Source organism: Balaenoptera acutorostrata, chromosome 2 (genome assembly GCF_949987535.1).
Source record: "Balaenoptera acutorostrata chromosome 2, mBalAcu1.1, whole genome shotgun sequence".
In the NCBI taxonomy this organism is placed as follows: Eukaryota; Metazoa; Chordata; class Mammalia; order Artiodactyla; family Balaenopteridae; genus Balaenoptera; species Balaenoptera acutorostrata.
The window spans coordinates 102020813-102035788 of NC_080065.1; the positions used below are offsets into that span (position 1 = coordinate 102020813).

A 14976-nucleotide genomic window follows, 5' to 3' on the forward strand; every position below is an offset into this window, starting at 1 on the left:
TTAGGAAAATAAAACAGTACAGAAGAGCTTGTAATGAAAAGTGTAGTCCTGTTTCCATCTCTTTGTAATCTTGGAGGCCACCACCATGATTACTTTTGTAATTATAAAATAAATGAATAAATTAATAAATTTACATGTACATGCATGCGTTCATACACATATTTTTTAGTTTATTGAACATTTAAGTAGAGAATGTATGACAGTCTTGTATATGAAGGAAAGTATTTGTTTACTTAAAAACTGTTACCGTGAAATTTTGACCAATATTTTCTAATTATAGGTAGCCAAAGCAGCCTTTAATAAAAAGAATGATCCTTTAGATGCTGCCATTTTTTACCTTGCAATGAAAAAAAAAGCTGTGATTTGGGGATTATATAGGTAGGTGAAAAAACTGCTTCAAAATGAAAAACTTTCCATAGAGTATGAAGTAAAGATTTGTTGTTCTTGTTAGTGTGATTCATGTGGATTCTTAGTTATTTTTGTATTTAAGAGATTTCATGTGAAAGAAGCCCAGGTTACAGAGCAGAAGAATCTTGATGAGGCACATTAGCTTTTTTTAGGTTTATCAGTCCAGAAAAACATTTTTTTTGCCTATTTTAATAACTTCTCATGATGCTCTTGTAGAACAAAGAACTAAACCAGAAACTTTATCTGGAGTGGGGAAGAAGATGAATTGGTGGAGCTTTGAAAATACATCTACCCTCTGCCCTATCAAGGAGCTCTTGGACCAGGCTATCCTTCCAAACCACCCTCTTTCTAGGGGCCCTGACCCCATTCTTGAGCTAGGGTCATTTAGAATTTTTCTCTTTCACTTGTTCTCAGCTAGACTTGGTGAACGTGATCACCATAAATAGTTCACTGTTCGTTTGGGGTTCAGTTCTAGGTGTATCCATATGTTCAGCAACCTTTGGGGGAAAATCATGGTATCAAACAGTTCTAAGAGACTAGATCTTTTAGGATTATTTTGCTTCAGGACAGATTCCTTGGATTTTTATCATCAAATTCATCTTCAGGTGGGCAGTGGGGGTAAAGGCAGTTGATTAAGTATAAATGGTAAAATAGCACAGAAGTTAATATAAATTATATATTTTGTATAGATTTAAAAATAATTTCTCACAGTGCTGTTAATGTAGTTTCTTTGTAGTTTGAATGTTTTCAATAATCTCTGAAATTTATATGGAAAAGTAGATGTTTACCATAAATGTTATTTTTGCTCAGAAAAGCAGCAGATGTATAGTAATTTATGAACTGGTACATGTTTCTTTTGAGTCTTAACTTTTAAGTGGCTAACTTTATAACAATTGGTTTTGATGTAGAAACATTATGTTCCGAAATTTTCAAACTTTTTTCTTTATAGATCCCAAAAAGATTCCAAGATGACACAGTTTTTTGGACACAATTTTGAGGATGAGAGATGGCGTAAAGCAGCTTTAAAGAATGCTTTTTCTTTGTTAGGAAAACAAAGATTTGAACATTCGGCAGCATTTTTTCTTTTAGCTGGTTGCCTCAGAGATGCAATTGAGGTAATGAATTTTTTAAAAAATAGCGTTGTCATCCTTTTAAGCTCTTTATGGTTTCAATTTTGTTTTTTAATTTCAACTCAAGTATAGTGGAACTAACACAAGGCTTAATGCCTAAAGTATCTGGTAATATTTAATGGTGACTTTAAAATTTTGTCATTTAGCTTGAATGATATTTATACAGAATTAAAATTAACCAGGTTGTGTTGGTTGGTAGAGATAGGTAGTTGATCTGACTCTTAAGAATATTTATGAACAGGTTAAAAAAATAAAATATTTGTCCTATCACTTTAAACATATTCGGACGTATATTTGGCTGTGTGTTAGTTGACAAACCTTAGCAAATTTTTAACTAATTATTTCTAAGTAAACCTTACAAAAAGTTATAAATATTTAAAATGTAACATTTCTGTCTCAAATTGCCCTTTTGCTCAGAGTTTCAGTCAAGTGATTCAAAACATCTTTTTGATTTGGAAACATTATAGTCTGCTGAGGTGGATGGGAAGGGTAAAAGCTCAAGAATAAAACAAAGTATGTCATTTGAATTGATGCTATTAGGAATTATTCAGTATTTTTTCATGAGGCTAATTCTTTTTGCAAATATGTATTTAGTACTACCAGGTAAATTAACATAAATGTTGTCAAGTAGATTTGCTGAAGCAAGCAGCATATGTTTTGTTTATTATCCTTGTTCACTGATTTCAGATATTAATAAAACTTTGTGTTCATCTAGTTACTAGTGAGTCAATTTTTACCTTAAAATGAAAGATACCCTTATTTATAAACAATATTTCTTGTTTTTGAAGGTATGTCTTGAGAAACTGAATGACATTCAGTTGGCTCTTGTAATAGCAAGACTCTATGAATCTGAATTTGATACATCTGCAACATACAAATCTATTTTACGTAAGAAAGTTTTGGGAATTGATTCTCCTGTCAATGAACTCAATTTGTTGAATATAAATATGCATTATGATCCTTTTCTTCGGAGTATGGCATATTGGATTTTAGAAGATTATAGTAGTGCTCTGGAAACATTAATAAAGCAACCTATCAGAGAGGATGATGGTAAGCTATACTTCTAAGATGTTAATGATTAAGAGTTTTATTAGTGTTTGTCAGGTTCAGAGCACACTGTTGGGTGCTAAGGATAATGCAGAGCAGATTGAAGACATACATGGTCTAAGACTTTATGGTTTAGTTGGGGAGACAGAGTTATGTATACAGTTTTTTATTTTTTATTTTTTTCCCCCCCAGGAAGCTAAATCCTTTGAAAACCAAGGACTTCGGATTTTCTTATTGAACATAGATGTTATCAACATTTGAATATAAATGTTTTGAAGAAAATAGTGATAAACAGGGAAAGAGAAGTGGTTGGATTTCAACTATAATTTTAAGGTTGACTAGATAGGACTGAATTGGATATGGAATATGAAGGGGATGAGAGTCAAGTTTAACTCCTGGGTTTTTAGTTTGAACAATAGATAAGTGATAGGGGGAAGGCTAGGAGCAGATTTGGAGAGTGTTGCTTTAGATAGAAAAGACTTCTCAGATAAGGTGACCTTTGAGATGAGACCTAATTGAAATGTGTGAGTAATCAGTCAGTGCAGATATCTGGTTTTTAGGCCAAGGGCACAGTAAATAAAAAGGCCTTGAGGCAAGAATATGTACATGTAAATGGAAATGTAGTGTAGGCCTTTGGATATAGTATTCTAGATTTACAGGGTGAAGTTGGGACTAGAAATAGAGATGTGCACGTTATCACATATAGATGGTATTTAAAGCCATGGGACTGTAGGAGTTCACTCAGAGTGTAGATAGAAAGGAGGTCAAGTACTGAACTCTAGGACACTCAGCATTTAAAAGTAGAGAAGATGAGGAAGATCTAGCAAAGCAGGCTGACTGAGAAGGAGTGGCCAGGAAAGTAGGAGAAAAAGAACTAAGAGTGTGTAACTGGATGTTTTAAAATGTCTTAGATTGTTACCTGAAGAGATGTGAAATCAGCATAATCTTTGTTTTCCTACTATGTTAGAACGCTTTCATTACAAATGTGTTCTTGTCTATTCAGTGCTATGTATTAGTTTGGTCTCTTAAATTTTTCTCACAAGACCAGGTAGATAAAGGTGCCATGGTAGAGAAAATGGCTCTTGGCTCATAAAATGAATTTACTTTCAGATCAAGTCATGATGTCAGCATGCAATCCTGCCGTTTTTAATTTCTACAATTATCTAAGAACACATCCTCTTTTGCTGAGACGTCATTTTGGATCATCTGATGCGTTTTCCACACACATGACTTTAACAGGAAAAAGTGGACTGGCAGGAACAATTAATTTAAGTGAAAGAAGATTATTTTTTACTACTGCCAGTGCTCATTTAAAAGCTGGCTGCCCTATGTTGGCTTTGGAAGTATTATCAAAGATGCCAAAAGTCATCAAAAAAACGAAACCTTTTTGTAGAACATCTAGGTTTCTGGATACTAGTAAAGTCTGTTCTCCTTCTTCTCCATTCAAATTGGATGCAAGGGAAGATAAGTCTTCTGCTATTGATTGGTCACAGTCACTGATGAATGGTTTTGGATCTTCTTCAGAGGGTTCCTCAGAGAAGCAGTCAAACTCCACTCTTTCTTTTGACTGGAGCCAACCAAGTATTGTATTTCAGGATGACTCTTTAGAATTAAAATGGGACAGTGATAACGATGTAGAAAATGAGGATCTCCCTGTTTCAATGAAAGAACTAAAACCTTTACAGAGAAAAGTAGGGAAAAAAATAGATGAAACGAGTTCTGAGTACACAGACTCTCTCAGCACACTAGATGAAAATGACATTTTAAATCCATCAGAAGATATCATTGCAGTTCAGTTAAAATTTAGAGCATGTTTAAAGATTCTCACGGTAGAACTTCGTACTTTATCTACGGGATATGAAATAGATGGTGGAAAATTGCGATACCAGCTGTACCACTGGCTTGAAAAAGAGGTGATAGCCCTTCAGAGAACTTGTGACTATTGTTCAGATCCTGAAGAATTACAGTCTGCATTTGGCGAAAATGGAGATGCATTTGGATTAAATGAAGATGCTGAAGATTTGCTTCATCAAACAAAAGTGAAACAACTGAGAGAAAATTTTCAGGAAAAAAGACAGTGGCTTTTGAAATACCAGTCACTCTTGAGGATGTTTCTTAGTTACTGCATACTGCATGGATCCCATGGTGGAGGTCTTGCATCTGTGAGAATGGAATTGATTTTGCTTTTACAAGAATCTCAGCAGGTATGTAACTTACATGATAACCAGTCAAAATACTACTTGTATGAAAAACAGTTTTTGAGATTGCTTTTTTAGTTTTAAAATGTTAAAATTGTTGATTTTCTTAATTATGGTTGCTTTAAGGAATTCTGCTTTTTGTGTGGTGCTTCATATTATGGATTTCTAGAGTTGTGAATGCATTGTGGTTTAAGGACAGTTTGATATCAGACCCTGTGATCTGCTTAATTCATATTAAACATTCTTATACGAATTCCTTGTGAGATGATGATATGAGCGTATTGTCCCATCATTTTTCATTATAATTGGTGGAAGGTTGATCTCCTCAGGTCCCTTCTAACTCTGTAAAAGTTTATTATGCTTTTAATTTTTAATTGTTCTGAAGTTTCTCAAAGAGACCCTGAATTACTTAATGGATTATAACTATAAATAGCTGATTAACCTTTTTTCCCTTTGTTTTTTAAGGAAACAGCAGAACCAATATTTCCTAGCCCTCTTTCAGAACAAACCTCAGTACCTCTCCTCTTTGCTTGTACAGCCAGTGCCAAAACAGTAGTTGCCAATCCGTTATTGCACCTTAGTAATCTAACACATGATATTCTGCATGCCATAATAAACTTTGATTCACCACCCCATCCTGATATCCAAAACAATAAAGTAAGTATGCTTGGTTTCAGACATTTAATTTACCTATATACTATGATAAAACTAAAAGATAAGTGTTAAGGCTTTTTATAAACAATTTTAAACATCATCCTATGCATAGTGATTGTTACACTGCCAAGTTTATATTGGTTTTGATCAAAGAAAACTTTTGGTTATAGGCCAAGTTCATCTTACTTGTATTACTTATACCCAATAGGGTACTTCAGTTTTTAAGTTTTACTTCGTCTTATTTAACTGCATCATTTTGGTAAGCGTAATAGTGTGTATGCACATTTATGAGTAAATCTTTAGCAGTACACTTAGCCAAAAAGCTGGGGTTTTTTTAGAGACAGAAACTTAATATTATGTAAAAGTACTAGTATGTCTTTTTTCCCTCATAGTCTGCATTTGATTCTCTCCCACCTCACAGGCTGTGATATCATGCCATCCATTTTCTTTTTGTCTAGTGGTAGCCTCTCCTACAGTTTTACCTTCCTGGATAACCTTAACCCTTATAAATTAATTTTGCCACTTTATTTCCTATACTGCTCAGTAGAATAAATGCCCACATTGCATATTATACAATTAGGATTTTAATTTTCTTTAGATTGTGCTGATTTTAACCAAACTTTATTCCGTATTTAACTTTAATAATAAGCAAATAATAAGCATAACCCTGGTGTATCAGCTTTTGCTGCTTAAGAGCCACCCTGAAACATTAATAGCTTAAAATAGCCATTATTTATTTTGCTCATGATTCTGTGGGCCAACTGGACTGATAGCTGGATACCTTCATTTGTCTTTGGTCAGCAGGCAGGTTGACTAGATTCTGGATGACCTAGGATGGCCTTATTTACATTTCTGGTGGTTGGCAGACTGTTTGCAAGGCTGACAGGAAACTTTGGGATGACCAAAGACTTTGGGATGTGTCTCATCCTCCAGTAGGCAAGCCTAGAGTATTAGCCTGGGTTCTCTAAAGAAATAGAGCCAGTAGGGTGTGTGCGTGTGTTTTTATAGAAAGAGCTTTGTTGTAAGCAGTTGGCTCACTTAATTATGGAGGCCGAGAAGTCTCAGGATCTTCAGTTGGCAAGTTGGAGACCCAGGAAAACAGATTGTGTAGGTCCAGTCTAAGTACAAAGGCCTGAGAACCAGGATAGGTAATAGTGTAAGTTCCAGTCCAAATGCCAGCAGGCCTGAGACCCAAGAAGAGCCATTGTTTCAGTTCTAGTCCCAAGGTGAGAAAAGACCAGTGTCCCAGCTCAGTGCAGCCAGGCAGAAGTTCCCTCATACTCAGCTTTTTTGTTCTATTCAGTTCTTCGATTGATTGGATAAGACCCACTCACAATCTGGAGGGCAGTCGCCTTTACTCAGTCTACCAATTCAAATATTAACCTCATCCAAAATTACCCTAACAGACACATCCAGAATAACGTTTGACCAAACGTCTGGGCACCCCTTGGGGCAGTCAAATGGACACATAAAATTAACTGTTTCACCTGGATTATTTTATGTAGTGGTTCCAGGGGTTTAAAGAGCAAAAGTAGAATTTGCAAGGCCTTTAGAGAACTCGGTTCAGAAATAACACATCACTTCTGCTGTGTCCTCTTGCACAAAACGAGTCTCAGCCCAAATTCAGTAAGTGGCGAAATAGACTCCACCTTTTGATTGGAGAAGCTAGAAAATATTATCATTTTTGCCGTCTGTTGTATGTGGTCTTCGCTGTCTTCATTTATATGATGCTGTCCTTGATTTTAATTCATATCACATGTCTATTGATAATTGAAAGAAAAATAGCAATTAGATTTTGATATGCACAAGAGAGTATCATACCTCATAATTAGATCAAGAACCTGGTCTTTTAATAGTCTAGCCTCCTTTTTTACCTAGATTAAGCTGCTCCCTCATCCTCAGATCTACTTCTGTTACTTCTCTTGTCGTGCCATGTTTAGAGCCCTGTCTTCCTCAGTACACGTATTTGCCTTTCAGTTGCTGTCTTTCATACCTTCTTTCTCTAAAATTTCACTGTAGTAACTCGACTGTGTGATAGCATATTCTTCAGTGATCTGTTCATAGGTGAACTGTCATTTACCAGGCTGGACTTCATATTTTGGTTGAGGAAGGAGCAGTTTGATTCTTGGAGGGCTTGCTTTTAATGCATGGCTCATTGCACTACTGAATAGCTAACATCTGTTCTCGTTTGCCCTTAAAACAGAAATTAGGTAGTAGGTGTCTGTTTTATAATTTCTGCCAAAGTCCTCAGGTTTTGTATGTTTGTTTGTGTGCATATTTTTAATTTGTTTGTCACAAGACCTCTCAGACAGAAATGCGTATTAGGGAGAAAAAGGAAATAGTTTATAAGGGCAAAATAGTTTTTTTTTCATCTTTTTTAAAATGCTGATTATATTAGGTCTTGAAAAAAAGCTAACATTTTTCAAAGTTATAAGATAACTCTGTTTTTTTTTTTTTCCAGGTGTATGTAATGCATACTTTAGCAGCTTCACTTTCTGCTTGTATTTATCAGTGCCTTTGTGGTAGTCATAACTACAGGTAAATATCTTGTGAAATTTAAGCATGTTTGCAGTAACTGATGAGGTTTGAGAATTTGTATGCTTTTGCTCTAGAAATACTGTGTACTGCAGTCCACCTTAAATAATGCAAAAGCATATGGCTGAAGTGTTGAGTCCTTTTTTTTTCATCTTTGAAATTTTAGCATATGTCTTTATGGCAAATGCATCTCAAGTAAACTCTTCACGATATAACTTATTTAGCAGCCTTTTATTGATCACTGTCTAATGCTAGACATTGTGATATATGCTGGAATAAGGTCTCCTTCCTTAAGGTCAGTCTAGTTAGAGACAAACATATGAAATGATAGATGATATGTAACATGACATCATACTTACATGATATGTCCTATAAGATGATAGGTAGTAAAATCTCAGGGAGCACAGAGGAAGGAGTGACTGACTTGGAACTGAGAAAAATTTTACAGAGTAGTTGATGTTTATGATTTTTCTCTTTATGTCCTAAGGGTTCACTATAATTTATCTAGGCTTTCAAAACATGTTGTTTGACACTGTGGAGGTCTGTATCTTTCTTTAGTTCTTTGAAATTCCCTTACTCTATTTCTTCAAATATTTTATCTTCTCTCTTATCTTTCCTTATATGAGACAGATATTGGAACTTGTGGGTCCCTCTTATTTTTCTTTTAGCTTTGCTCTCAAATGATCCCTTTCGTTATTTCTTTATTTATTTTTTGCTTCATTTCAGGAGAAATCCTAGCTTCATTTTCCAGACACTAATTCATTCTTCAGCAATATCCTATCTTTTATTTAGCCTATTTGAGTTTGTTTTAGAAATTCTATTTTTCAATTTTAGTATCTCTTTTATTTATTTTAATAGCCACTTTTTAAAAAATAACTTACTGTCTTTTTTGTTTAGTTTTATTTTTTTTTAACATCTCTGGGTATAAACCACTTTCCTTAATGTTCTGGTAAGTCTTTGCTTCCTCAGGCGTAGGTATGTCGCTGAGTTTGTTTCCTCTTACATGATGTCAACCTTCCTTTGTGTTGATTTTTGATTATCTGTTTATCTTATGTGTTTGAATTCTCCCAGGGGTCACCTCAGCTTACTACTCTGGTTATGTATTCCCATAGTAGCTTCAACTTGATTTCTTTGACCTCGGTCCTCCAAAAGTTCACTTTCTTATTATTGAGTATGGCTTTGTTTTCATCAACATATTTTTATCTTTCTTATCATTTCCATAGGCTTACTTTAGCAGGGGAGATTTTTGGTTTTTGTTACTCTGCCATCTTGAAAATGGAAAGTAAAGCAAGAGAAGCTATTTCCATATATATCAAACTGTTATGACTAAGACAACTTGCCAGTTAGAACACATCTAAACCAATAAGTGTGCCATTTTTAAATATTATATTCATTTACTTAACATATGATACAGGAACTACTGACAGGCTTTAACAAATTTTTCATACCATTTTTCTATCATATTTATTTCGTAGTTTGTGTCAAGCTGTAATTTATTTTGTCCGTTGATCAGTTTATTTAGTTTTAGCTTAAAGTGCCATTTAATTAGAGAAGCTTACCCTGAATTCCCAAACTGTGTGAAATAACTCCTCCCTTTTGCTTTCATATCACTATATGCATAGGTTTTGTCTTTAAAAACAGTATGATAAAATTATTTGTGTCTGATTCCCCCACCAGACTATAAATTGCATGAGGACAGAAACCATGTGTTTCATTAAACACCTGTTATCTGGTGCATATACCTGATATAACCTACCCTAGTGTAGGGTAGACTAGCCATTAAATATCAAATTGAACCTAAACTGCCTTTTTCAACTCAGTAACCTTGTTTTAAATTTTGATATATAAGCTTGCTACTCATGGTCAGTAATGATTTAGTTTTTTCATTTGTACATATTTTATGTCTTACAGTAAATATATTTAAAAGCTATCATATCTGTTTTAATTTAGAAAATTTAAAGGACACTTTATTTTATTGTAATACTAGACTGTAAAGCACAGTACTTAGGGGTAAAGCAGTATAACTAATACACAAAATTTTGTATTTAAGGTACCCTAGATGATAGATCTAAAACCTGGAAATATTACATGTGAAATTCATTTTAGATCATTGTATGTTATTATTATTGTTTTATTATATCATTGTTATTGTAGGTCATTATAGATTGTTATTATTTAAATTTTTTTCTCTTAGCTCATTTCAAACAAATCAGTTTACTGGAATGGTGTATCAGACAGTACTGCTTCCCCATCGACATTCCTTGAAAACAGGAAGCTTAGATGAAGCCATAACTCCCAATACATCACCAGCTCAGTGGCCAGGTATAAATAATTTATATATGTGTGAGTGTTTTTCTTAGCCTTATTGAATTTAATCAGATGAGGAAAAAGTAGGTTTGGCTTTGTTTTGCTGTATGATAATCATTGTTGTTAACTATTGTTAGAATTGATACCAGTTTATTATTCACCACTTATTACAAATTATCCAGTTATGTAACATTAGTTTTTCCTTTATCATCATACTAAAATAACTCAAATATTTTGTTATATCACTTTTTATAATTTTGCTTTTGTCATAATAGAAAACCATTTGTTATGGCAATGAAATTTTATCTATCAGATTTGAATCAGATTACAGATTTCCAGTGTTTGTCAAAATTGAACAAATAGCTCAACATTTATGCGTTAACTGCAATAACCTCTACTAGTCTATGAATCTATGGCAGAAAATATTTTAATCCTAATGCTGTAACTTTTTTCAAAAATTAGGAAATATTGATTATTTATTAAGTTTATTGTCAGTGGTAGCTAATGGTAGCTATGTTTGTTGTTTCTCCTAGGAATAACTTCTCTAATTCGGCTTTTGAATTCTTCTGGGGAGGAAGCCCAGTCAGGGCTTACAGTCTTGCTCTGTGAGATTCTCACAGCAGTGTATCTTAGTCTCTTCATCCATGGCTTGGCAACACATTCTAGTAACGAACTATTTCGGATTGTGGCCCACCCTCTAAATGAAAAAATGTGGTCTGCTGTATTTGGTGGAGGTGCACATGTTCCCAGCAAAGAACAGGCACGCTCAAAAGCTTTACCTGGTTAGTTTTTAATCTGTTTTATTTTATTTTTTAAGGCCACAGCTTTATTTATTCATCTGAATGATAACTTTGTTAAATATCATTACATTTTAATTCATTCACAGAAAGTTCTGTTACAGACCATTTTCTTAAAGCATGAACAAATAGTTTTATGGTAAATATGCAGTATAAAGTTTCTGGTGTAATTATCAAACTTTAAGATACTCATGCACCAGTGATTAGAACTATCTAATGTAATTTAAAATCTTTTACTATTGAAATTTTCATTTGTTTTAAAATATACTGTAACATTGGTTTTTGTTCTATCCCAAATCAGATCTCTCTTCTTTCTTTGGCAGGAAGGTACTTTGCTATGCCTAGCCCCCACCAGGTAGTGGTATTCTCCATGGAATGTGTGGGCTTTTCCAAAGCTCTTTCAACCATCAGTTCTCATAGCCCTCCCAGTCTTGCAGGCAAGATATTAGCTTTAGAAATAGGCTTTTACAGTTCAGCTTGCTTTGTGTTGTTTTGGAGGGGTTGGGGTACAGTGGGCCAGTTTTATTTTGTTTGGCACTTAGCAAACTGAAAATTTTCCATTAATCAAGTCATATTTTTGATTTAAAACAATGATTAGCATTTTAGAAAACCATCCCTGCTTTTTTATTATGCTTTAAGTTCTTCATTTTGATGTTTTCTATTCCTTAGACTTTAACATATTTTTAAATGTGTAGAAATAAAGAAACGTCAGTGCTAATCATGATAAATCAGACTATGGCTTGAAATGACTGGAAAAACATTTCAAATAAGGCTGCTTTATGTTCTGCATATTATGATTCCAGCCATTAGGGTTTTGGATTTCTAAGTGTTCATAATACCATGTAAAGTAAGTATTTTAAACAATTGTATTACCTTTTCTTAACTTTCTAATGTTGTAACTGTAGGTACTGTATTTATTTAAAGACTGAAACAGGCTTTTTGACCTGAAAAGAATCTTCATGATGCTTTCTGCCTTTAAGTTTTCTTTTTTTTATTAGCCCATATGTGATAATCTTGGCTTTTAAATTTTTAACAATATTTTCATTTTTGTAACATCTCCTTTCTAATTTTTAAAGAGTAATTTCCTGTGCTTTATTTTTTATATGGATAAAAATAGAAAAAAACTAACTTATGAAACTCAATGTTGGACTATATACTTAACATCAGATATTTGAATTCATTTAAAAAAAATTTCAAAGTCTGAGAGGGAGTACGATTTATAGGTCTACTGAGATTGAAGACTGTGATCTTGTTATTGCAACATGTTATAAAGGGATAAATTCTTGAAATAGAATGTCCACATACTTGTAAAAAATTAAAAATACATTTTTACTAACCAGTCAGCAAGCCTCAACTTCAACAATTCCTGGAGCATTTCTGACCACAGATACAAAAACAACCTTACTCGAAGTCCAGGTTGTTCTTTGTTTAACCACTGAGATATAGCTGTTTGTAGTTACAAATATCATATAGTCAACTCTATCTCACCACTTACTGAATCCGAAATAATCAAAGTAAAAAAAATTATCTGCATCTGTATGTTTAACCTCTTGCGTTTGGGACATGGTAGCCAAATAATACAGGATACTTAAAAAATGAGGTTTACTTAGTGATGGGGCTGGATATAGCCACATATAGATTATGTGATGCTCATCTGTCTGTAAGAACCCAGAAACTATTCTGAATGCAATCAATCATGGATGTAACTGAAGGAGCATGTACAGAAAACATAAATGATATGATTCATCAGTTTGCTAACCAGAAAAAAGAGTATGTTCATTTAATGATGAAGCCAAAGGTCTGCTATTTCTAAAGCTGATTTAGTTTGTGAAGGAACAAGTAGAAAAAGAAAAAAATAGAAAAACAGAATAAAGGGAAGAAGTGAAGATAGTAGATAGTAAAGGCAGTAATAGTAATTAGAAGTAGCAGTCCTGTGAGGCAGCTAAACTGACAGTTGGAGAGACAAAATCTGAGAACAGAAAATCAACCAAGACAAAGGGACAAGCAGGGGTGGCTTTCAGTATAAGGCAGAGGTCTGAAATCTCAGTTTTTGAAGGCATTATTATGTTGTTCTGAAAGCACACCAACTAAAGCAGCATAGCAGCTTGATAAATTTTAGGTTGTAAGTAAGCAGCCCTGTATGTTTGAATTACTGTTGAATGTAATCATGATGTCCTAAGAGTGTAATTAAATTAGATAATATTCAGTATACATTGTTGACCAAGGTAATAAAATGATGTGTTTTAGAAAAGTTGATCTGAATTCAGCCAAAATTGATATATATATATTGATATATTTTTAGTTTCTAGTGTTTAAATATGGCCACATGAAAACTGACAGGTCTAGAATATTTCATTTTCCTGACAACCTATTCATCTATCCAGTATCAATGTATTGTATATTGAAGATGAAATACATGCTTAGAACCCTTAAAAATCTGTCTTTTAAAAAGTGTTTTCATAAACTTAGTACTATGAGAAGATTTTAAAAGTTACCATTTGTTTTCCTTGTTCTCGTATAAATTCTGATCTTAATTTTCTTTTCAATAATGGTCTTACGAACTAAATTATTTTTCTTTCTACATGTCTATTATATACTTAATGTACTTTTAGTGACATAAAATTTAAATATGACTTAAGCTTTATAATATAAGAAAATGGTAGATGATTTTTATTAGACTTTAACTCAGCAGGTCAGAATTCTTAACAAAAATGTTAAGGTACATAAATCAGTAATTTATTTTTTAATCAAATTTACTTTGTGATTTCTACATATGTTAATGAGGGATTTCTTTTTTCTAATTAATTAAAACTATAGTGTGGGTGAATGTTCATGGAGTTCTGAATTATTTTATTATGGTTAATTTTTAAAGTAGACGATCAGCTAAGCAATAGCAGTTTTTGAAAAATTACTTTTTTTTCTGCTAACAGTGAGAAATCCATACTTTTGCTTTTTAGTGCATATTGTAAAGCAAAACAAAATCTTTTAAGAATTTTTGTTGTGTTTCATAATAATGTTTGCAGGTATAAGAATTGTCGTTATTCCTATGCATACCTTAGTTTTTCTTTACCCACTTTCTAACTTCTTCATGCCCCTTATAATTCATAAGCTCTATCTATATCCAAGTTCCTTTTCATTTCTCCCTAATGCTGATTTTTTTCTTTTATTACTAGTAAAGTAGCCATTTACTACCTTAATAATGGAACAGTAGAATCAGTTTGTATCCAAGGAGTGGCACAGTTCTTGGTATTCTATTATTAGCTTTTTTCAGAAACAAATGGTTAAGCACCCAGCAGCTACACAGTTTCTATTGATGCCCCTAAGCTTCATGACCACTCGAACCCAACGTGATATAAGCATAAAGTTGTCTTAGGTTTTGCTGCAATTTGAGGGAAAAGAAGAGGGAGCATCTACCCTAACGATAAGCTTCAAATCATTTCTTGTTTGCTAGGAGGTATCACTAAGGTCTTTTAATTTGTAGCGTTTCAGGTAATATAATATTCGGTACTGTGAACCTGTTTGCCGTTTTTCCCCTGTTGTCCTTGTGCATCAGAAATGTTTTGATAAGAAGTTTTATACTTCTGGAATTGAGTCTGTAATTTTAAATGTTTCCCCTCAGTGTGGTTAATGCCTTGTTTTTATGTCAATTGTCTGGGTTCACACACTGTACTTGAAAATGTTTTTCTCTCTTAAAAAATTTTTTTTATGTTTTGCTTTAAAAACTCTGCTTTTTTATGACATAGCAAGCTTGGTAAAATCTGTGAATTTAGCATTGTAAGTTTAGTTTTTCCCTAAACGTCTGTGTTCACATCACATGCCTTCTAATAATCTAAAAACAAAACAAGCAGAATAGTAATATTTGTCAAGTGATAAATTTATTTTAAAACATAGCATTAATTT

General features: G+C 33.3%; 1 protein-coding gene across 4 annotated transcripts in view; it reads left to right on the plus strand.

The window, feature by feature from the left end:
* DMXL1 (Dmx like 1) overlaps positions 1-14976 on the plus strand; it is a 133643-nt gene that overhangs the window by 55122 nt on the left and 63545 nt on the right. For 2 of the 4 annotated variants that reach the window (XM_007180964.2, XM_007180965.2), the window contains exons 21-29: positions 281-378; positions 1358-1523; positions 2327-2588; positions 3696-4789; positions 5249-5440; positions 7899-7975; positions 10167-10294; positions 10813-11061; positions 11400-11513. In XM_007180964.2, coding sequence (XP_007181026.2) covers positions 281-378; positions 1358-1523; positions 2327-2588; positions 3696-4789; positions 5249-5440; positions 7899-7975; positions 10167-10294; positions 10813-11061; positions 11400-11513 — 2380 coding nt within the window. The remainder of the gene's footprint in view (positions 1-280; positions 379-1357; positions 1524-2326; positions 2589-3695; positions 4790-5248; positions 5441-7898; positions 7976-10166; positions 10295-10812; positions 11062-11399; positions 11514-14976) is intronic. The other 2 variants (XM_007180966.2, XM_007180967.2) reach the window with 1 other exon arrangement.